Below are 23,857 nucleotides of genomic sequence, written 5' to 3'. Positions count from 1 at the left end.
CACTCTGAGTCCTTAATGAAGATGTTAAATAAAATTTGACGTTATTATTGCCATTTGTACAGCACTTCATATTTACCTAGTGCCTTCTGTACGTTTTTATTCTTTCCCAAGCAGTAGCCCTACAAAGTACTGCTGTCCCCATTCTACAGAGAAAGCCCTTGAGAGTTCATTGATTTGTTGAGAGCCCTGTGGCCAGCCACCCCCGTTCTCCGGGGGGACTCTTCTCCTTCCTTTTGCCCAAAACCCAACTCACGGAGCTGTACTAGCTTCTCAGGGGCCCATCTGGCCCCTCACACCTTCCAAGTTGCAGGCTTCTCGCTCCGAATATTATTCCTCTTCTCCCATCTTGTGGTTTTGTGTTTCAGTTCAGGAAAGCCTTGGTCTTCTCTTAGTCAATTTGAATGAATTTGCAAGTACAATTTCCTGATGGGCATCAGATGTCTTGCTGAACGTCCAAACACACACACAGAGTTCGGCAGGGCCACCACTGGCCCTGCCGCCTCTTCTCAGAGGCCTGTCAGTGGCGCTGTGGATGTATCTGGCACCATCTGTCCTTTGTAAACATCATGGGTCAGACAGCACTGTTGTCTTTCTGCATGTGACAACCTCCCTCTCTTACTGTAGGATACCTCCAACCTCCAATCCTGGTGACAGCATCTCTGTAAGAACTGGGAGAGAAAATACACCTCCTAGAGAAAGACACAGAGAGCTGCTCAGGCTTGCTTCCCTGAGGCTCATTGGAGCAGCTGAATAATGCGTATTAACAGGTTTGCTTAGCTCTGTGTGCCTTGGTTTTCTCGTATGTTAAATGGGGACATTGATAAAAATGCAAGTATGTTAAGGGTTTTCTGCTTTAATGACTCAAGCATTTGGGGATGGATTTTTTACAGCACTCTTTTTGACTTCACACTTTTAAAATCTACCTTACTGACTAATTGTCTCCCTCTCCCATACTGTTCTATCTGCATGTTCCTTCTCTATACGTACTCCATGTCTAGCTCATTCTTTTTCTGGCTGACTTTTCCTTTCTTACCATCTCTCTCATTTTCATTCATTTTTTTCCTTCTGCTGCTGCACTGAATGTCGTCACCCTGTTGTTCTGCTCTTCATCTCAGCCCACGCAAGGGCCTCTGCTGTTTCTGATGAGGTCATCCCACAGGATGGCCTTTCCTCCCTAGCCCCCGCAGGCTTACTTCCTGAAAGTTCCTGATGGAGGATTGACCGTGCAGTGTGGGTCATCGGGGGCTGGGGGGGTGGGGGTGGGTGGGGAGAAAGGCCCTGAACCTCCTCACATTGTTGCTGGGTGATGGGGATATGGGCTGTGGTGAGGTTGTGAATAACTGAGGGAACTGTGGCTCCTTTGACTCAAGAAGCTGCTTTCTGGTCAGGAGCAGGTGGCACTGAAGTACACAAAATGGGTCAGAATAGGGTTTGGCAACACGTTGCAGTGAATGGAAAGAACATTGAACTGAGAATTATTTAAAGTGAGAAGCTATGAAAAGTCTGAGACTGTAGCCTATTTGCAAGCTAAGAAGTTAGTCTGCCACAGATATATATATATGTGTGTGTGTGTGTGAGCTTATATCCACATATATGGTAAATATATGTATTTGTATATATCCATGTATAGTATATACACACATGAATACATATGCGCATATATGTATATACACGTATGTATGTGTATATACACATTACTCTCAGTATGTATATGTACACACACACACACACACATATATAAATATATATAAATAAATATCTGGGTTAGAGACAAAGAACATTGGTTACTTATGGCAAAAGCAACCAGAGCAGCCTCTTGCCTCAGTTCTCTGAGTCTCAGTCCCCAGAGGGTGATGGTAGGGGCTGGGTGGGGGGGGGTGTATCAAGGAGAGGACCCCCAAGTTAGGAAACTGATTTTATCTAGGGCTGCTGGTGACCTGCTCATTCTCCCCTCCAGGGAGCCAGAGAACTGTACTCTGGAATGCAAGCCAGTCTGCTTGGAAATGTTAGAGTCCTTACTCTCCTGGAGTGGCTCTGGGGAGGGAGATGTTGTCTATCTTTGTTTATGGGTGAAACAAATCTGTCTTCAGACCCGGAGAGACACTATCTTAACTTCTGAGGATGATTTACTATGCAAACACCCTCGAAAAGACTGACAGAGCCCTTTGCCCAGTCCATGCAGAAAAGCGAGATATTCATAGAGAATTGTCTCCTAAGGAAGACCCTCAGGTATAAAATGAGGGGCTTAGACGACTTTAGAGATGCAGAAAATGTGGGATGTGTGTACCACCACTCTCTAAATCTGCGCCCAAACAGACGTCACTAATCAATTGTGGTTTTCTGCCTCAACACTCCCAGCAGTTTCTACTGTGCTGATTATTTCCTCAATTACTCTAGCCGTGTAAAATTGTATTCTTCATATTTTTTCCTTATGTTTCATTTTTCTCCTTTTGTGAATCTGTGTGTGTATGTCCCTCTCTCTACATGGGGGAGGAGGAGAACATGTGTTTTGACGCAATTTCGTGGTCTGAGATTTTCCTATGAGGCAAATAGGAAGGTTCCTAATCCTGCCAGACAGCGTTTGTAGTTTAATTCTTTTTCTGGTTGTCATACTTTTCCTTATTACTGGGAATGTTACTATTATTTTAAAAAATTGAGGTACAGTTGATTTATAACATTATATAAGTTTCAGGTATACAGCATAGTTATTCACAATTTTTAAAGGTTACACTCCATTTATAGTTATTATAAAATATTGGCTATATTCCCCGTGCTGTACAATGTATCCTTATAGCTTATTCATTTTATGCATAGTAATTTGTACCTGTTAATCCCCTACCTCTGTCTTGCCCCTCCCCCCTTCCTTCTCCCCACTGGTAACAATTAGTCTGTTCTCTGTGAATCTGTTTTTGTTGTTGTTATATTCACTAGTTTATTTTTTAGATTTGACATATAAGTGATATTCAATATTTGTCTTTCTCTGTCCGACTTATTTCACTTAGCATAATATTCTCCAAGTCCACATCTTCTTTATCCGTTCATCTGTTGATGGACACTTTGGTTGCTTCCATATCTTGGCTATCGGAAACAATGCTCCTATGAATGTTTGGGTGCATGTATATTTTCAATTTAGTATTTTTGTTTTCTTTGGATATATACCCAGGGGTGGGATTGCTGGATCATATGGTAGGTAGCTCTACTTTTAGTTTTTTGAGAAACCTCCATGCTGTTTTCCATAGTGGCTACACCAATTTACCTTCCTACCATCAGTTTATGAGGGTTCCCTTTTCTCCAAATTCTCTCCAACATTTGTTATTTGTGTTCTTTTTGATAATAGCCATTCTGCCAGGGGTGAGGTGATATCTCATTGTATTCATAGCTTAATCTTTAATCCATGAGAGCTGAAGCTATTAATCTAGAGAGGCTTCTCTTCTAAACAGGGATTATGAGAAGAATGCCCATTGTAACATCTCCTTCTCACCATTGGCTATGAAGGGAGTCCCCAGATTCCACTAGAATGCTGTGTTGGAACCCTCTGACTACACAGAAAACTCTCAAAGAAATATGGCACAGGGGAATGTGTGCTTGGAGAAGGGGATCCTGTGTCAGAAGACATGCAGCCTGAGGCTTCGTCCAACTTTGAAGTTGGGCCAATGATGCTCCCTGGCTATTTGGAAGATGCCCCTTTCCCTTTAGCCAATTTGAGGTCTAGTCCCAGCACAGGCAACCTCCCCCGACCCCTGTATCCTGTGCTTCACCCATGCTTCACCTTCTCCATTTATTCGGTGGATAGATGTAGAGGTACATGGCTAATGTACTGGAGTTTCTGCTGGAGACCTGGTTATGTCTTATTGTTGTTGAAATGAAAGAAATCACGAGAATAATGGGAAAAGCGTGTGAACTTTGAGCAGGGCATCAAAAGATAGGGGATGCTGATTAGCTATGTGACCTCGGACAAGTTGCCTAACTTCTTTGTGCCTCAGGTATCCTTTCTTGAAAATGAAGAAGATAATGCGTTCTTGGCTGTCTATCTCATGGGGATATTGGCAGAGCAAATGAGTGCTCTCATTTGTACGAGGTGCTCAAAAGAAAGATGCTGGTGGAATGTAAAGTTTGCTTTTGCCTCACTAAAAATGTCATCCCCCTCTTGTCCTGTGTTCCATGGAAGGGCCGTGGAAGGGCCTCTGCTCTTTCGGACAAGGTCATCCCACAGGACAGCCTTTCTTCCCTAGCCCCTGCAGGATTACTTCCTGTAAGTGCCTAATGGAGGATTTGTGGTACAGTGTGGGACATCTTGGGGGGGCGGGTGGCCCAGTGCCCCTTCGCATGGTTATTGGATGATAGGGGTTTTAGGTGTGGTGAGGTTGTGAATAACTGAGGAGATTGTGGACCCTTTGACTCAAGGAGCTACTTTCTGGGCAGTAGCTGGGGCCACTGACGTGTGCACAAAGGGTCAAAATAGGGTTGGGCACACAAATCAATTGTAATGAAAGGGCCGTGGACTGGATCTGAGATTCTGTCCCTCTTGGGTCACTAATTAGTAGATATGTAGCTAAGGTACTAGGAATATGCCTGTTGATCTGTGATACTGGGAATTTTTTTTCTTCTTGCATCCTGTGGACATCTGCAGATAATTCAGAAGTTTACCAGTGGACTAGCCAGTCAGCCTGCCTCCTCCTTTTCTTTCGAACTCCTCTCCTCCCTCCCTCCGCAGATATTTCTTTATATTCATCTGTAATTGAAGATCAGCATCTCTGAAATCAGGCCTGCTGGCATATGTCTAAACATTCATTAACCGAGAGACAGATATTCACAGAAACATTTTTAAATGTCCACAAACCAACACATGGATTGTCCTAATCACAAGGTTCAAATCAGGATTCTGACACTAATGTTTTAGAACATTCTAGTGTTGATCAGTGTTTTTCCTGGTACAACCCTCATAAGTCTCGTGTGTGTGCATGTGTGTGTGCAGCTGTGTAAGATGTTTTATTAATTAACATTGCAAAGCTAAGCACTCAATGAAAAGGTACTGGAGAAGTATATGTTATTAGGACAGAATCGTTTAGAAATATGATCAAATAAAACCTGTATTGAAAGAGGTAGAACTTTTTCCAGCGCCATGTTGCCAAACTCAAATCTACTCCAAGACATAGGGGTTTTGTTCTGAGTGTCCTGGTGGCCACGTGGATGTTCCTTTATTCTCTTCTTTTAGTGCAGAGAGGCTTTTGAAAAGATGCTGCAGATGAATAATTCTGCTGCCATGGTCAATACGCAGCTCATTCCACATGGATGTCCTCTCAGACTCTAACCTAGTTTGCGTTCAGGTAATTCTGGTAATGGGGCGTTTACCTCTCCCCTGGGGGACCATTTCCAGCATCTAGCCGTCCAACAGTTTAGTCAGAGAACTGAGCCCTGATTTAAGGAGGGAAAGAGGTATTTGTAGAACTGTGGGAAAGAGAGAAATAGGGATATGACACATTGACCTATTTTAAGAATGCAGGGTGGCTTCAAGCCTTTCGAATTTGTTTCTCCCAGCTGTCAGGGATAACTGTGAGCTGTGACAACTGCTGAGGCCCAAATCCTAAGTGTTCTTTTCACCTCAAAAAATGCGATTAGCAAATCAGAATAATTGAAGTGCACACTTCCAGGCCACTTCCTAAATAAAATATGTACATGTGTGAAGTGAGACCTGACCTGAGATCCGTTTTTTTTCCGTTGAACGAGCAGTACTTTGGGGCTGGAGAGAGCTGGTTCCCAACTCCCGCTTTGCACCTAACAGTTGTGTGATCTTTAAATTTCCTTCTAATAAAATGAGGAGAGTAATACTTTCCCCACGGGCTTGCGTGAGAGATAAATGAGATAAAGCCCCAAGTGCAATGCCTGTTGAGTGGCGCTCAGCACATGGTCATTTCTCTTTCTAGGAAGGAGGCTCAGCTTCCTGGGGCTCTGTTAAGCCTCCCCTGAATTCCTGCTGACCCCTTCGGATGCCTCGGTGATCTATGGACAGCTTCCAGATGGGTGTGTTACTATCAGTCTCCAAAAGAGCCACCTTCACTCGTTTCTCTTGTAGAGGCCAGGCACATACAGAAGGGCAGAAGGGCAGATCTCCCAGGGTGGCTGTCACCAGATGTCACAGCACTCTGTGTTCGTGGGGTTGCTCTGAAAAGCAGATGGGGGATTTGTCCACTTTTTAAAATTCAGAGTTCAACATATGAGACAAGAGTAGTAATTATACCATAAATTGGCACAAACTGCAATGAGAGAAGACCTTCTGTGCTTCTGCTGCCTCAGCCTGCACATCAGGATGCGCTAATTAAAGCATCTGTCTTTCTCCAGCTTCCGTTCTCAGACATCTTAATTTATTTACTTATTAAAAAATAAGAGGAGGATTTGCGCTTTGTCGTTTTTCCCCTTTATTTTACCTCCGTCGTTTTGCGTGTAATGATCTTGGCAAAATGAATAAATAAAATGACTATAATTAAATACCGTTCTTATTGGGTATGGTGCTTTCCTCCCCTTGGATTGGAAGTTTTTATAATAACGATGACCTTGTAATTTAAAGCATGTCCTAGGGATGTCTGTTCTTTATTTTGAGCTGCTTTGAACGCACATCGGTTGAGCAGTGGCAGTAATGAGGCTGAGAATGGCTGGCAGCTGATGCAAGCTTTCCCCACAGGTTAAAAAGCAGGATGCTTTTCGCAGGATAAAGCCTCACGGCCTCAGAATGTGTCATGTGTCATGGACCTTCTCCTCTCGGTAATCATCTGGAGTCAACACACTGCTTCTGTTCCAAATCATATTGGGAGTCCCAACCTAGATCCAGAATTTGGCATTGATTTGAATCCTTGTCTGTTCAACTCGCTGATCGTCATTCACTTATTAATTCATTCAACAAATGAGTCGAATGAATGAAAGAAGTCTCTGGGAGATATAGCAGTGACCTAGAAAGAGGCTGGGATGAGCCTGGATTGGGTGAGGGTCATGGGGGTCACTGGTCAGATTGGAGGGCTTGTTTGGAGAGAAAGGGAATAAAGTTGGATATATGAATTCCCCCACTGCTGGTATAGTTCTGGTATAGAACTGGTATAGTTCTCTATCTATCTATCTATCTATCTATCTATCTATCTGTCTGTCTGTCTGTCTGTCTGTCTAATACCTGCCCATTTCTTCTGTTTCAGAGTAGTCAGAGGCTGACTTTTTTTTTTTTTTTTTTTTTGCGGTACGCGGGCCTCTCACCGCTGCGGCCTCTCCCGCTGCGGAGCACAGGCTCCGGACGCACAGGCTCAGCGGCCAGGGCTCACGGGCCCAGCCGCTCCGCGGCACGCGGGATCCTCCCGGACCGGGGCATGAACCCGCGTCCCCTGCATCGGCAGGCGGACTCCCAACCACTGCGCCACCAGGGAAGCCTGAGGCTGACTTTTTATTCCCCTCTTGCGACAAGGTCATCTTATCGCATAAAGGGTAGGGTGTAAAAAGGTCTTGGCTTTGAGTACATTTGACCTCAGGGTTTATATGGCTACAAACCAAACACCTTACTTTTCTTCCACCCTTCGAACAACACCTACTTGCCCCTAGAGCTCTATCCCTAAGTTGGCTGTGTGCTATTCTCCCTCCCTACACACCGTACCCACTTCCTGATGGTTTGGAACATCATTTTTAAAAACTCACTTTTTTAAACCTGTCTCACTGAAGTGTCAACGTATACCGTCTTCATCCCAGGGGCGCTTTACTATCCTTGGTATCAGTCTGTCTACGTAGTTTTATAGGAATTTAAGAATAATATAATGATGCTCTTCACCTCAGCAGCAGAAATGTAGTTGGTCTGGTGCCTCAGACCTACAAGCCATTTTTCTGAGGCCTTGAAGAAGTGTTCCTGTGGCCCACCTTACCCTCCTGTGTGAAGGATGGTCTAAAAATGGAAGGACTATGGGCTTCTGCTGGAATTCTCTGTCCTATTTCTTTAAGCAACAACAAACATACACATATAATGATTATTATCACGTCTGCCACGTGGCAGGTCCTCAATAAAGTAATTTTTTCTTTCCTTTCTTCCTTTCTTCCATGATCGTGGACACAGTGTGTGTTCAATGTGCCCAATATTAATGATATTCAAGGCACAGATACCCTTTAGGGGCAACACAGCAGAGAGGTGCCTCGTTTCTGTCTCATGGAAATGGGAGACAGACCAACAGGGGTCACAGGATTCTCTTGCTTCCTGATAATCACTGTGACCACTAGGGAGGTTCTTCTAGATACAGCAGGTACTCAGCAACTGTTTGCTTAGGACCAAAGGACATTTGCCTCCCCCAGCCAAGTTTGTATAAATCATTATGCAAAATAGAGATGTTCAGTATTGCCCCTTTACAGAATATTCCTTGACCTTTAGCTATAGAGATTGACTATTACTGTTATTTCTCATTTTTTATGATGCCTATTTATTTATTTATTTATTATTTTATTTTCTGTTGGGAAACAGTGATCCTACCTTTTCACATGTAGCAAATATTTTCCCATGTTCTCTCAAAAAAATTTTTTTTCCAACTCCCATTCTTTTTTTTTAACATCTTTATCAGAGTATAATTGCTTTACAATGGTGTGTTAGTTTCTGCTTTATAACGAAGTCCAACTCGCATTCTTCAGAGAACTCTCCAGAAGCTGCTCTGGTGCCTGAACAGACCTTAAAATTTGCAAAACACTTTTTTCTGAAACTCTTGTTCCTTGAGCTCCCCTGTCCCTTCTCGGGGCCACCAATCCCCTGCTTCAGCCTCTTTGCTGAGTAAAATAAGCCTCAAATAATGTGTCTTTCTTGGCCTGCTTTCCGCTCCCTCCCCCGACCCCCAATAATATGATGCGCCAGAGTGGTAGAAAGGGAGCATTTCCTTTAAGAGCTTTGCAGGCTGTGAACATAATCAGGGGGTGCATTCAGAGAACTATGGGTGATTCTTGAACATGAAACAGTTTAAAGCCTCACGTAACCTTTGACCTACTGGACAAGTAAGATGGACACTCCCCTGGATCGCACAGACTTCCCTTTTCTTCGGAGAGACATCTCCTCTGCCTCTCTTAGCTTCCTGAATCTCTCGCTCCCTAATCTTGCTCCCCCTTCCTCCTCCCTCTACTCTCCTGATAACAAGGAACAATGCCAGAGAAGGGAAAGAAGGAACTCAGGTGGAAAAATAACCCATGTATGATGCCTATTTATTTATGTGTTTATTTATTTTATTATTTTTTCAATTTGAAAAGGAGAATTTTTGATGAAGTACAGCTTGTGATGGGGGTGGGGGCAAAGGTGATGGGAAGACTGAAAGGGGAAATTAGGGGTGTCTTGTAATCTTAGAATCACGTGGGAAAGAGAATTCAGAGTTCATTGATCCATATCTACTGAAGAGATCCTCTGAAGACTTAAACTAGACAGTCTGATTTAATCTTTCTGTCTCAAAGGCAAAAGGTTAATTATGTTTTTGTCCTTAATACTTTTAAAATTAAAATTATATGAGAAAAGATAAAAAAGAAAAGAAAAATTTATAAAAGCAATTTGTATATATTGTAAAAATATTAAAATGTTTACAGAAGCAATCCAAATTAAAATTATCCCCCCTGAAGCCCAGTCTCTAGTGGTAAAACTTTAAAATGTTCTGTTCTACCACCAGGATTCTAACATACTTTCTTGATTTATGAAATGTAGGCAGTATCTTTTGACTCCTTGCCATGAAGGATTTAGAGCTACATCCCTAAATGCTGCCTTCCATTCATCACTCCTTCTGTCACTCCTACTATTACTTATCCATTATTAAGGTACAGTAACATTCATATCTATCCTCTAAATAAAATTAGGTTTTCCATGCCTTACTGTTGATTATTTTTTTTAATTTTTAAAATTTATTTTATTTATTTAGGTTGTGCCAGGTCTTAAGTGGGCAGGTGGGCTCCTTAGTTGCGGCTCACAGGCTCCTTAGTTGTGGCACGTGTGCTCGTTAGTTGAGACTTGAGGGCTCCTTAGTTGTGGCATGTGAACTCTTAGTTGCAGCATGCATGTGGGATTTGGTTCCTTGACCAGGGGTCGAGCCCCCATCCCCTGCATTGGAAGGTGGATTCTTAACCACTGCTAAGAAGTCCCCCTTACTGTTGATTCTAAAAGGTTTGTTTGGATTGAGTGCCTACTATTCATTTTTTCATTTATTTATTTGTTTATTCATTCAACAGATATTACTTGAGGGCTTCTTTGTGTGAGGCATGGGCCTATGTGAAAAGTATGTGCAAGTGTTTATAGTATTGTGTGGAAGACAGTTGAGTAAGTTTTGGGCAGGAAGAGACACAAAATGCATACCTCGACTCTGCTTCTAAGAATTGATTTAAAAGAAAAATCAAATGAAAACATTTACATACAAGGATGTCATCATAGTATTATTTAGGGAAAAAAGTACCCTGGAAATTGTTTAGATGCCTAAAGGTTGGTCAACATTAAATAAATTATGGAACTCACGTGTGATGGAATCACAGTAAAAGCCATTAAAAATCTAATTTTTGAGAAGCATTAAGTGACATGATAAAATGGTCATGTTTTAATTTAATGAAAAATAAGAGAAACAGGATGTAAAACTGGATCTATCACATTATCTCTACTGTAAGATTTTTAAGAAGATTATAGATATGGGAAGGAGCTATCACCAAGTGACAGTGATTTAAAGTTTCTTTCCTTAAACCTACTTTCTGATATTGTCTGAGTTTTCTACAATGAGCAACTGTTGTCTTTATACTATAAAAACCCCACCCTATTATCTTCACAAAAATAAAAAGGAGCAGATTCTCAATCTGGTGGGGGAGACACGTTTAAACAAGTCATCACAGTGTCTGATGGAGCAAAATCAGTGCCCCAAAGTCTGTAGGGTTTTGATGGGGTCTGAGCATCAGAAAAGACTCCACAGGTAGCATTTGAGCTGTGCCATGAAGACCCAGGGGGATTTCTATAGGCAGAAGAGAGCATTTCTGGGCATGAAGGCACAGAAGTGAATGGTGAGAGAGGCAAGCTGCCTGAAGATTATGAAATGTAGTGTGGATTGAAAGATGCAGAAAGGACCCAGGCTGACAAAGTGGTTTAATGGCTTGTGGAGGACCTTGGATGCTTTGCTGAGGAATTAGAATTTAATTTGAAGGCAATAGAGAGCTATGGAGAAGTTTTTAAAGAGGGAGGTGGACTTGACCCATAACGTAAAGGTGCAGTCTTTGGAATCAGACAGACATGGAGTCAGAATCCCAGCTATGCCAGTGTCGAGGGGTATGTGCTTGGGCAAATCACTTAACCTTTCTCATCATCCATTTCTTCACTCATTACTTAGGGGCAATGATATCAGCTTTACAGTGTGGACACGAGGATTAAACAACTTAATACAGTTGTTCATGTTGAGTAAGTTTTGGGCAGGAAGAGACACAAAAATGCATACCTCGACTCTGCTTCTAAGAATTGATTTAAAAGAAAAATCAAATGAAAAGATTTACATACATACATCACACGTGAGTCCCATAATTTATTTAATGTTGACCAATCTTTAGGCATCTGAACAATTTCCAGGGTCCTTTTTCCCTAAATAATACTGTGATGACATGTTCAGCATTCATGTCTCAAACATGAATGGTGAATAGATCTTTCTTAAAGGTAAAAAAATGTTGGCGCACCCCACCTCCAACTCATGTTAAATTATTTTTACAATAATGTTACTTGAATATTCATAAAAATTAAATTTGTTATACATTTCTAACGTTTCATGATCTATTACTGGTATAAAAGCAAAAGAGCTTTATTTCTTAAATATTTATTTATTTTTTGGCTGTGTGGGTGTTAGTTGCAGCACACGGGATTTTTCGTTGCAGTGCATGGGAGTTTTCATTGCAGTGCACGGGCTTCTCTCTAGTTGTGGCGTGTGGGCTCCAGAGCACGTGGGCTCTGTAGTTGCAGCACTTGGGCTCTCTAGTTGTCATGAGGGCTTAGTTGCCCCACAGCATGTGGGATCTTAGTTCCCTGACCAGGAATCGAACTGGCATCCCCTGCATTGCAAGCTGGATTCTTAACCACTGGACTACGAGGGAAGTCCCAAAACCAAAAGAACTTTATACATTACAGATAACAACACAAAAGCAACACAATTTAAACTAAATGATATTAATTATGTCACCAGTTTGTAGTCTATATGAAAATAAATCTTCATGAATAATGTGAATATGGTACAGTCTGCTACAACCCAGGTCATTTAAAGTCTGCCCTTTCCCATACTCTCTGTGCTGTGAGTCCACTCAGTTTTCCCCCAGCTTTTTATCTTCCAATTCCCAGGAAATACTGTATGTATAGTGTGCAGTGGTGTTTGGCCTTTGCTTAGCATGAACACGTCTTCTATGTTTGGGTCCACTTCTGTTTTTTCCTCACTGGCTCATGATAATTAATGTCATACTGTCGGGACCAGTGCAGTTGTAGACGCATTTCCAGGTATGAGCACTAGCAGAGTAGTACTCAATTATGAAGTGGTCATATAGATGATTTTAAAATATTATCATCAGTATGAAAATTTAGACCATACACACACACATAAACACACACACAGACTGTTCTCACCCTTCCTGTGGTTCTACCTTCCTCTTTGTGAGAATATCTATGTATATACCTCCTAGAAGTCTCATTATTGTTGTTAATGGTAGTCTTATTATGGTCAAAGATTTTTATCAGGCAAGCGTATCAGTTGGCTATTGCCGGGTAACAAACCACACTAAAACTCATCACCCATTTATTTATTTATCACCCATTTATTATCTCTATGAGTCTTGGGTTGGCTGGACAGATTTGCTCATCTGCTCTGGGGGCACAATGGCTCATTCATGCATCTGTGGTCAGCTGCAGGTAGGCTCGTTGGCTTTGCTGATCTTGGCTGGGCTGCCTCACATCTTTGGAGCCTTAGCAGAAATGACTCAGCTTTGCTAAAAGTGGTCTCTCGCCCTCCAGTAAGTTAGCCAGGCTTGGGTTTAGAGTAGCCTGGACACATTCTTATGGAGACAACAGAGAAGTGAGTAAAAGAGTGAACATAGGCAAGGCCTCTTGAGGCCTGGGCTTGGAGTTGGCACATCAGCATTTTTGGGGTATTTTGTTGACTGAAGCAAGTCACAAGGCTAACCCAAATTCAAGGTCGGGGAAATAGACTCCACAGCCTATTTCTAGGTGAGAAGATCTACAAACTCATAATTCAAAGGGTGTGGTTACAGGCAGATGTGAATGACTGGAGCCATTTTTGCAATCAATCTACCCTAGTAGATATGAGGTCGGGGCAAGGAGGTCTATTAGGAAGCTACACTAGCCTTCTTGGTGAGAGAGGGATACTGCTTAGGAAGGACTGGATACATGTGATGCCCTGCCATTTCTTTGGTGTAGGAATGAGGAAGAGGGTAGAGGGTCGTCAAAGATGACTCCAAGGAACCCAAGCCTGGGTGACTGAGAAGTTGGTGAAGTTTCTAACTGAGAAAAGACATTCAGCAGGAAAAGTGGGGTCAATCTGGGGGTGATCGGAAATTGGAGAGGTCAAAGGTGGAGGTACATAATATTAATAAGTTTAGAGTTTGATATGCTGGAGCTCTTCCCATAAGGAGAATCCTTCTCCACCTGGTTGCACATTAAAATCATGTAAGCAGCTTTTAAAAAATAGTGATAATTGAGTCTTAACCTGAGACAAATTAATATTAAATTTCTGGGAAAGGGGACTGGTGTTATTTTTTTTAAAAAATAATCACAGGAAATTCTAATGTACAGCCAAAGTTGGAAGCTTTATCTAGATCTCCTTCTGTGCATACATTAGAATCACCTGGACTGATACTGGGCCCCACTGATCCCTGAGCCCCACTACCAAAGAGTGTATTCCATTGGTCTGGGATAGGCAACTGTATTAAAAATAAAAAGTCTTTCTGGGTGAATTTAATGTGCAGCTGGAGTTGAGAACTACTGACCTAGATAGTTAATTTTCACTGTGAATAATCAAATGTTTTCAGGTTGCAACCCATGGCAAAGGGGCACTATGACAGAGTCTCCTTAAGCTCTGGGAAGGTTCAGAATTAGCATGAACTTGCTGGTGCCAGGCGGGGCATGGGGACAGGAGCAATCAGAGGATGAGACCAGAAACTTTGAGGACCCAACCTGGATCAACACCTGGCATTTGAAGTACAAGGACGTCTCATGGTTAATCCTGCTTCCAGGAGAGATGTTGGGAAATCTCCCTGAAATGGTCCAAAATATAAAATGTCATGATGTCATCTGACTCCCCTGTCCTCCAATTCAAATTAGTTTCCTCTGTAGCAGCACTCAGATAATGCAACTTCCATCATTTTCTTTGAGGAAGGGAATTCATAATGTCTTAAATCTCAGTATGTATGTGTTTTCCCTGACTGTAAACCAAATCTGCCTCTTCCTTGATTTCATCCCATTAGTCTGAACTTTGACCTTGTCACATCTTAGATGATTCCTGGGCCTTCTTGTTGTTAATGTCTTATAAATATTTGTAGACCCATTGCCTGTCTATAGGCAGTCACTGAGTCAACAACAGAATATTTAGAGGTTTTTTTCTCATGTTCATAAATCATTCTTAGCAGAGCTTTAATCGTTTGGGTTTTTGGCTGCCTCTCTGACTTTCCTCTTGGCCTCCATAAGCCTCATCTATTTGAGGGAAATACTCAATTGCATAATAGCACAGTGGACTCCTGTTATCCACTTGTGCTACTGACAATGTCTCGGGGTCAGGTTTCCTCAAAGTGGGCATCGGAAACTCCTTGGGGTGGGGAAAGGCTTGTGAAAAGAGTACATTTCTGAGTCCCACCAGATCTCTGAGGATGGGGCTCAGGCATCTGTACTTTTCACATGTTTTGGGATGGTTTTTATGTATGCAGTGATAGAGTCACCACTGTAGTTATTACTTCAAGTATTATGCTTAGAGAAGAAGTCAAATACATGAGGTTGTTTGTTTTTTGGTTGAAGGAGGCTTGCTCCACAAACCTCATTATAATCAAGACATAGACCCTTCTTTAAAGAGTTTCCAAAAATTTTCTGCATTAGGAATCACCATTGCAATTCAGTCTTGACTATCAGTGGGGTTGGTCAGCAAATATAGGTTATATTGCATACAACTGATGCACCTAAGATAAAAGCAGAGGTAAAAGGAAAAAGAGAAGGGTAACAGTGAGTATAGGAAATAAATAGTGGGGCAGATGAGAAGAGAGAAATGGAGATGGAGAGGGAATAAAGAAGTATATGTGTATGAATGGTCTAGTGTCACCTCTGGCGATGTCCAGTATCATAAAGTTCTACATTTTGAAGTACTTTACAGTATTCCAAGCCTTTCTACCTCCTCACAGCTGTCCTAGGGTGACTAGACTAGGCAGGTATTAACTTCTCCATTTCACAGATAGAAAAACTGAGACTCTTGGCTGCACCTCACTCAAGGTCAGATAGAAAGTGTCAGAGATAAGACTAGAGCTAGAACTCAGGACTTAATCCTAGAGCAGGGATTTTTCTGCCACTCCTAATCTGTACTAGGTCTATGTAACCCAGACTGGCTCTTCCTCTGGGTGAGTGTCTCTTTGTGGTATGAGGTAAGGTGGCTCTTTGGAGAGGTTCATGACACTGGCATAGGGAACAGAGTGGAGGATGTCCTGAGGGTCCTTGGAAACATGCATTGACGTAATAAAGGTCAACAAGCTTGCTGAAGGAGCTCATGCTACTGCTTACAAACAAAACACAACTGGTCTGTGCTTCCTCACTGTGTTCCCTTTCTTCACTTTCTTTCCTCCTCTTCTCAGTTCCTACACATGAAACACACACACACACACACACACACACACACACACCCAAGAAATGCAGTTATGGATTTGGGATCTGAGGAAGCTCCAGGTCACGTAGCACTGACTGTCAGTGTGATTGGGTTTAATGGAGTCAACAAGATAAATTAAGGTCATGGGATCACCACCGTCTTTACTTCAACCGAGCACCTCTTTATTTTTTAATTTTTTTTGGTTTAACCCATTGTGGCTGAAGGTAGGGAGGCCCCTGCTCAGAGCCTGCTTCCCCTGCCTTCTTCTCACCCCTCCAGCACAAACACACACACACACACACACACACACACACACACACACACACACACACACACTTCTAAAATTTTCTTATGCAGCAGACCCTTTCGCTTTAGGTCACAGTTGTTCATCATAGGTCTGTAATGATGACTAACCTTGGTACCATGTCTTAATGTATACAGGCCTTTTCATCCTCTTTATTTCTCTTGATCATTACAACACTGATGTAGATAATTATACTATCCAGGCATGATTATAATAGCAGTAGTCCAGGAATGCCTATGTAATTCCCTAGACCAGCCACCGTTCCTCATGAAATACTAAGGCTAATATATGCACAGAGGGGATGAAACAATACAGAGGGACCACTCCGTTGCTAGGTGGGGCTTAGGCCCCCCCCAAGCACTGATCAGGATTCTGATGAGCTAGGCTGTACCACATAGAGAACCTGGGAAGACCTGAGAAGCCTAAAAGAAAAGCCAGACCTACATTTCTGATGTTACGATTTCAGATCCAATCCCTGCATGCCTGCTGAGAAGTCCCAGAGAAAAGAGAATGGATGCAAGAGATGGGGCCCAGGCCTTCTGAAGCTGGAACTCTGTAACTTTGTAGAAAAGACATATCAGAAGAGAAAGCCCGAAAGGGCCTTGGAGAATAAGGCCTTGCCTTATTTCTTTTTTTTAAAAAATAAATTTATTTATTTTATTTATTTATTTTTGGCTGCGTTGGGTCTTCGTTGCTGTGTGTGGGCTTTCTCTAGTTGTGGCGAGCGGGGGCTACTCTTCATTGCAGTGCACAGGCTTCTCATTGCAGTGGCTTCTCTTGTTGCAGAGCACGGGCTCTAGGCACACAGGCTTCAGTAGTTGTGGCACGTGGGCTCAGTAGTTGTGGCTCGTGGGCTCTAGAGTGCAGGCTCAGTAGTTGTGGCACATGGGCTTAGCTGCTCTGCAGCATGTGGAATCTTTCCGGATCAGGGCTCGCGCCCGTGTCCCCTGCATTGGCAGGTGGATTCTTAACCACTGCACCACTAGGGAAGCCCCCAGGCCTTGCCTTATTTCTTAAGGTCAGGAAGGGTGGACCAGACCCCTCATTGCTGGAACCCCCCAGCCAACATTAAGGGCCAGTGGACTAGTTTTTTCTCCTCCTTAGGCAATGCCTATGGGATTTGGAGGTCTGTGGGGCGTGGAGGGAGGGCACGGTAGCCTTGGGGTCTAGAGCCCAAGCAGTATGTCTGGTGGTGCATTTGTACCATGAGGAAGTTGAGGGTCAGAGAAGTTGTCACTTACTCGACCAAGGTCATTTGTTTAGTGAGTGGAGGAACTGGGATTTGAACTCTTGAATTTGGGCTAGAAGCCCTAGTGATTTTTCCACTGTACTCCCTGGCCTCTAGCAACCACCATCTCATTCTTATGTGGAGACTCATTTCTGCTTTCCTGGGCTTCCTCTGGCAGGAACATTGCCATTAGAACATGCAAAAGAACCCCCAAATAAATTCCTTCCATTGAGTGTTTGCTCAGGGAAGACATCAATGTCCATGAGGTTGTCTGGCTCATGGTTTAGGAGGCCTCTGGTTATAAATGGAGATAGTTCTGCTAGATGGGGCTTAGATTACATGTCTATTTCATCTATTGTTCCTCCTTGAAAGCTCAGAAGATCCAAATGCCCATGCTGTTCCCTAAAAGAGGGATTGGGGTTTATTTTGGAAAAGAGGTCTATTTTAATCTAAAGGACAGGGGCTCCCTGTTCTGCGGCTGTGCTGGCTTATTTCCACTCTGCACTCAGCAAAAATTTAATATTCTCTAAACAATAGGTGACTCAGCCTTTGCTAAATCTTAGGTGAAATGGATTTAGCAAGCAAAGAGAGAAAATGTCTTTTTTTTCCCATTTTTCCTAGTCCTGTTTGATGATAATTCTTAGTGCTCAGTGCTCCTTTCATCCAAAGATCTGTAATTAATTAAGCCTCACAACTTCCCTGACAGGTAGAGAAGTACAAGAATGTTCATTTAAAACCAATCCTGTTTGATACAGTAGGGCTATTACTAAGGCTCTTTAAAAGAAAAACCTCCCTATTGTGAAACTTCTTTTTAATAAAGTAAATTAAGGGAGAAAAGGATGAAGTAATTTCGCCTAGGATGCATGTTCAGTTATGGCCACGGAGAGAGCCCTGAGTTTGGAGCTATGATGCCCTCTTGGGTTAGACTAGGTGTATAAGCGTAGTCACAGAGCAAATTACCAAAAATCATAGTGGCTTTAGATCACAGCAAGCATTCATTATCTTATACAGTTTCTGTGGGTCAGGAATCCAGGCATGGCTTAGCTCAGTGGGTTTTGGCTCAGGGTTTCATAGGTAGCAGTTAAGACAACAGCCAGGCCTGCAGTCGTCTGCAGGCTTGATTGGAATTGGAGAATCTACTTCAAGGATGGCTCATTTAGATGCGTAATGAGTTGGTGCTGGCTGTCGGTAGAAGACCTCAGTTTCTCTTCATGTGCACTTTTCTGGAGGGCTGCTTGAGTGTCTTAATGATATGGCAGCTACATCTCCATCGCATGTGATCCAAGGAGGCAAAGGTAGAAGTGGCACTGTCTTTTATTACCTGGCCTTGGATGTCACACTCTATCACCTCCTCAATGTCCTGTTGACTACACAATTCGGCTCTTCATTATGGGAGGGGACCACACAAGGGCCTGCTTGGAGGCCGACTAATATTAAGAATATTAAGCATGAGTTCATCTGTGATATTATTGGAATACCCTCCAAAAAAACCAGCTTAGAGGACTGAACATCACACATCTGATAAGAGAGTAAGAGACGGTTAACTTTCTAGGTATTTGTAGATTTAGAATAAATCACTGCCGTTATTCATAGGCATGGTTAAGTGATTAAGCCTATATTGAAGTATACATGACTGTGGTGAATCTTTTATCTTTAGGAGTTGGATATTTGTCCCACACCTTATACTGGATCACTGGTTCCCCATTGTTGGTCTATGGACCTGTGTTGTGTTAACTGCTAACAAGCAACCAAAGTGTTGTTAAAAGTACAGGTACCAGGTTTCTACTCCTAGGGATTCTAAGTACGTACCTTTGGGACCCACTGTTCTGGCTCCTCTTATCAGGCAGTGGTAGGCTTACATTTTGTTGCGTGAGAATCATTATTAATGGCAGTCATATTTGGTTGCTTAATATCTATTCATGATTCTTTTTCCTGACCTCAGAAAACCAACTCAAAATTGGGCACCCAGTTGCTAAGGGCTGGAATTGATAGTTACCAGATGTTTCCACGCTGTATTGTTAAAGGTGGCACCTGTATTAGAAAGCTCCCATATCGTAAGGGCTGCTAGAGTGATAGATAGAGGGTGGGGTTGATGTCCAATAGTGACAGTTTGAAAGGCCATCACTATACTACTATATCAGCATATGCAAGGACTAGTCTCCTTACATGTACAGAAATACTGTCACATCCTGCATAAATTTTAGTCTGGTGGTTCTCAACTGTTAGTATCCAGAAGACTCACTTGGGGAGTGTTAAAAATTGCAGATCTTCAAGCCTACCCCTGCGATTCTGATGCAGTGGGTCTAGGATACCTGAGATGGTCTTGCTATAAGTGGTCTGGGGACCACACTTTGAGATACACTGTCCTAGGCATGACTTAATTTAACGGCAATCTGTTGACTTCATATCTGTTTAAACCCCAGCAGCAGGAGTTTAGTCTGTAGAATGGCTGGCATGGAAGGGATTGCCTTATAGACTTTGCATGGCTGATAGTTACTAGGTGAATTGCTGACGTGCATGAGGGGTACAGTGAGATCTGGACAGGTATGGAAGGGCATTTTATTAGCATTACATTTACAGATGTTTACCTTTCTCCCAGATAGAAGCCATTAGAGGTAGGATCGAGATGCTGTATAATTTTGCAGCTCCCACAGAGGCTAGCACGGTACACTACTTGTAGCAGTCTCGCGATAGGTGTATTATCACACAGGAGCAAGTTCATTTGAGGCGGCTAGGAATTCTGGTTGGGAGTTAATCCGTGGCAGCCAGAGCACGTTGCATGTTGGGGTGACTGCTTTAAGTTGAGTTACTCTGGAGTATGGCCAAGCTCTCCTCTCACCTCCTTCTCTCTTCCAAGTATCTCGAGGTAGATAGCAATACTGAAACCATCAGAGTATGGTTTGTGACTTTGGAGAGTAAAACTGTAATAAAAGCTAAAGAGTTGAATAGAGCATAGCCAAGGCCTGCAAATTACTGCTGATGAAGGACAGGGCAGACAGAGTATTTCAGCCATATTGAACATCTCTACTTCAGTCAGCCAAGAGCATCTGGGCATGCCAGGGTAGCAGACACAGACAACGACATGGTCAAGAAAAAGACCCTCAGTGTCAGATAGCAAAGGAGCAAGTTGCTTGTGAATTGCTTAGGGAAGACAAAGGAGGGGAAGAGGCATGCTACAACTATTGGCTTCATTTAACAGTAATTTATTGAGCTGCTACCATGCGCTAGGACGTGTTTTAGGTGCAAGCGATATTCAGGTAAACCAAACAGACAAAGAAGCTTACATTTTAGCAAAAGATACAGATAGTGAATAAATACATAATACAGTGTCACATAGTCATTAGTGCCACTAAGAAAAACAAAGCGGGGAAGGGAGTAAATACTGAAGTTAGAGTAAATATCATTCCAAAGTAAAGGGCTTTGATATAATAATGATAATAATAGTTACTTTTATAATAATTATGATAATAATTATAACAAATCTATTCAATTAATATTTATTGAGTAGATAAATTGCCTACTATGTGCCACACACAGTGCTGGGCAGTGGAGATACAGTGGTAAGACAAGACACACCTCCTGATTTCACGGTGCTTTTTTCTTTTTAAGGCATGAAAAAGACCATAAACAATTAAACAAAGACACCCAGGAAATATATGATAGTGATACCCAAATAAGACCTAAAATAAGAACTGGTAGAGTAACCGGGAAGGCTAGGCTAGTTTAGTTGAGGGAATTCCTCTCCAAGAAATGATATTTAAACGGAAATCTGAATAACGAGGAGGAGCCAGCTGTGCAGCTGAGCATCCCAGGCCAAGTTGAAAGGGCACCAGGGCAAAGGTCCTGGGCTCTGCAGGTCAGGGTATAGCAATAAGGCCAGTGTGGCTTTATAAACCTCAGGGGATTGGGAGACTGGTTACAGTAATTAAGGAGAAAAATAACCTTCTTTCATAGATCAGACTTTGAAAGCCAATATAACTCCTAGAAAACTATTTGTCTTTCCAGTTAAATATTGCCTGGTTCTTCCATCAGAGACAGGTGTAACATTTAAATCAATTGATTGGTAATATGAGTTTCTTCTTGTAATTAGTTCTCTTTTCTCCAGTACCCTCCAAGAAAATCCAAAATGCAGGACAAGCATTAGTATAATAAAATTTCATTAAATAGTATAATGAACAAAAATATCATACCGCGATGTACCAGTTATTAAGTGTGTTGACTCAGGTAGTAACTGGGAATTTGTGGTTAATATTAGTCTGGAGATCCATTTATCTTCTGAAACACCTTTGATACAATGCTTCTTTTCTCGGCTGGTGTTTGAGATCTTGGGGTGTACTTTTTCTATGGCTAGCTTCCCAGCTACTTGAACTTTGGAGCAGCCAGGGAAGTTCCTTCAGCCCTTAGCTGTCTCTACTTCCTCTTCCTGGGTGCTGCCATCTCTTTCATCCCTGTCCAAATAGTAGGTTTGTGTACCCTGGTCTGCTGTCCATCTAGGGTACAGGCATCACCTAAATCCTCTTTTGTGCCTCTAGGAAAGGAGACAATTCCTTTTGTAGGGGTTCACCATGTTTTTCTTTTCCCTGTTGCTATTCCTGTGCTGTCTGGAGAATCATTCCTCATACCACTGGGTCCTCTTTTACCCAGTTAATCACAGAAGAGATTCTGCTCGCTCATCCTCCACATTTCACACATCTCTAAGACTCCATTCTATTTACACTGGTTATAGAAATAAATGTGAAGACCGAGGGGATAGATTGTGTTTGCATAGAAATTTACTTACATGCTAAGAATGCAATGAAAATCTTTAATGTAAGCTCACTGTATATTTGAGTGCAATGTCTATTTATTCTCCAAAATATACTTAGTAACTTTCCCATTATGAATCACTAAGCCGCATGCTTCTCCAAAGAAGGGAGCACGATTTCTCAAAAATACAGTATTGTTTTTAGAATGAAAATTTAATATGTTTCATGATGAATTCAAATCAGCTTTGAAAGTCTGCACTACCTCAGCCTTGACCAGCTTTAAAATGCAAATGCTACCCATAAGGAACAAGTGTCTTTTCAATTATAAAGCGTGAATTTCAAGATTTGTAATGGTTTCTAAGATAAAAATGTTTAAATATATCTGAGAAATAGTTCTGAAATTCTAATAATAATTAAACAGGACAAAAGCAGAGATTTGAAGGCAATAACAAGAGCAAAGATTGAGTTACAAAAACGAAAATATATTTAATTTTTACAGAAGTTTCAAGACTGCACTAGAAGCATTAGGGTAGGGACACAGTCAGTCTCTCTCTCTCTCTCTCTCTCTCTCTGTCTCTCTCATACACACACACACACACACACACACACACACGCGCGCGCGCGCGCGCGAGTCCATATGCTTTCTGATCTTTGAGAATTAGGCTCAACTTAGTTACTGAAATTAGAGATAGGATGCCAATCTTAGTTTTGCTTACTAACTTGGAGAATATATCTGAGAAGCCAGAATAATGATTAAACGTTTTCGATGTTTCATAAAATAGGTGTAATGAGAGTCAAATGTTTATTGGATTTCTGCTCTGTGCTTTTTGCCAGAACTGTGCTGTGGCTGTGAGGGATATAAAAGAACTAGAAGGTGTGGTGTCTGCCCTTGGGAAGTTTACCAGAGAGTTGGAAAGAAAAAAGCGACTTTACATTACACAACTTGAAAACAATACATGCCATTATACACACTTAAGCATTCAGTAGTGCAGTGCAAGGAACAAATAATGACAGGAATCAACAGAAAGGAACGTTATTAATATTGGAGGGGCCGACAAGGAGCACTTCATGGAGGAGGAGGCATATAACTGGACTTGGAGGAAAATGCAGGATTTGGCATCATTTTCTTTTTAGTGTGTAATGATAATAACTCATTTTTATTATAATCACGATTAGCTGTCTGTCAGCTCACAGACTACAGGATGGAAAAGCACGACAAATCCCCAGGGTAACAATGTTTTAAAGTTCTTTTTTAAAGGAGACAGAAGGAAGAAGAGAAAGCCTTTCTAAGAGCCTAGGCTTTGGGGAAAAATGTAGGAGGTGCAGAAGAGAATTAGTGGGTAATGCTTATCATTTTGTACAAAGTAACCTTGACACAAATGGGGCAATTTAAAGGAGGATAAGTGACTCCCAGCCCACTCACCGAGGTTGATGGAGGAAATAATCATGGGGTTGATGGCAGATTGGAAAGAGAGTGCCCGGGGTAGCTTTCCCCGCCTCCATTATGTGTGTCTCTCGTCTAGAGGTAGGGAGCTCATAGCTGAAAGAAATCCAGTGCTTTCTACTTTCAAATCATCTTAGGTAAGTAACTTGATCTAACAACAAATTGGATGCACCTCTTTTCCCTCCTCTCCCAAGCTCTGTGCAGAGATGTGAGTGTCGTTATACCACTGACATCCAAGAGGCTGAAGTGAACAAAACAGGTTAGAGAAACCGAGATAACTGTGAATAATTTTTGGATGAC

At 42.1% G+C, this 23,857-nt stretch overlaps 1 protein-coding gene across 23 annotated transcripts in view; it reads left to right on the top strand.

The window, feature by feature from the left end:
* Nucleotides 1-23,857, top strand: part of NRXN3 (neurexin 3) — a 1,624,030-nt gene that overhangs the window by 200,769 nt on the left and 1,399,404 nt on the right. Inside the window, exon 3 of one of the 23 annotated variants that reach the window (XM_019919960.3) lies at nt 15,907-15,933. The exons of the other annotated variants lie outside the window; for them this stretch is intronic. Coding sequence (XP_019775519.2) covers nt 15,907-15,933 — 27 coding nt within the window. The remainder of the gene's footprint in view (nt 1-15,906; nt 15,934-23,857) is intronic. 23 annotated transcript variants of the gene reach the window in all.

The sequence above is a fragment of the Tursiops truncatus genome, chromosome 2, assembly GCF_011762595.2.
Source record: "Tursiops truncatus isolate mTurTru1 chromosome 2, mTurTru1.mat.Y, whole genome shotgun sequence".
In the NCBI taxonomy this organism is placed as follows: Eukaryota; Metazoa; Chordata; class Mammalia; order Artiodactyla; family Delphinidae; genus Tursiops; species Tursiops truncatus.
Note: the sequence above shows the minus strand (reverse complement) of the source record. Positions and strands in the feature narration are given on the sequence as shown.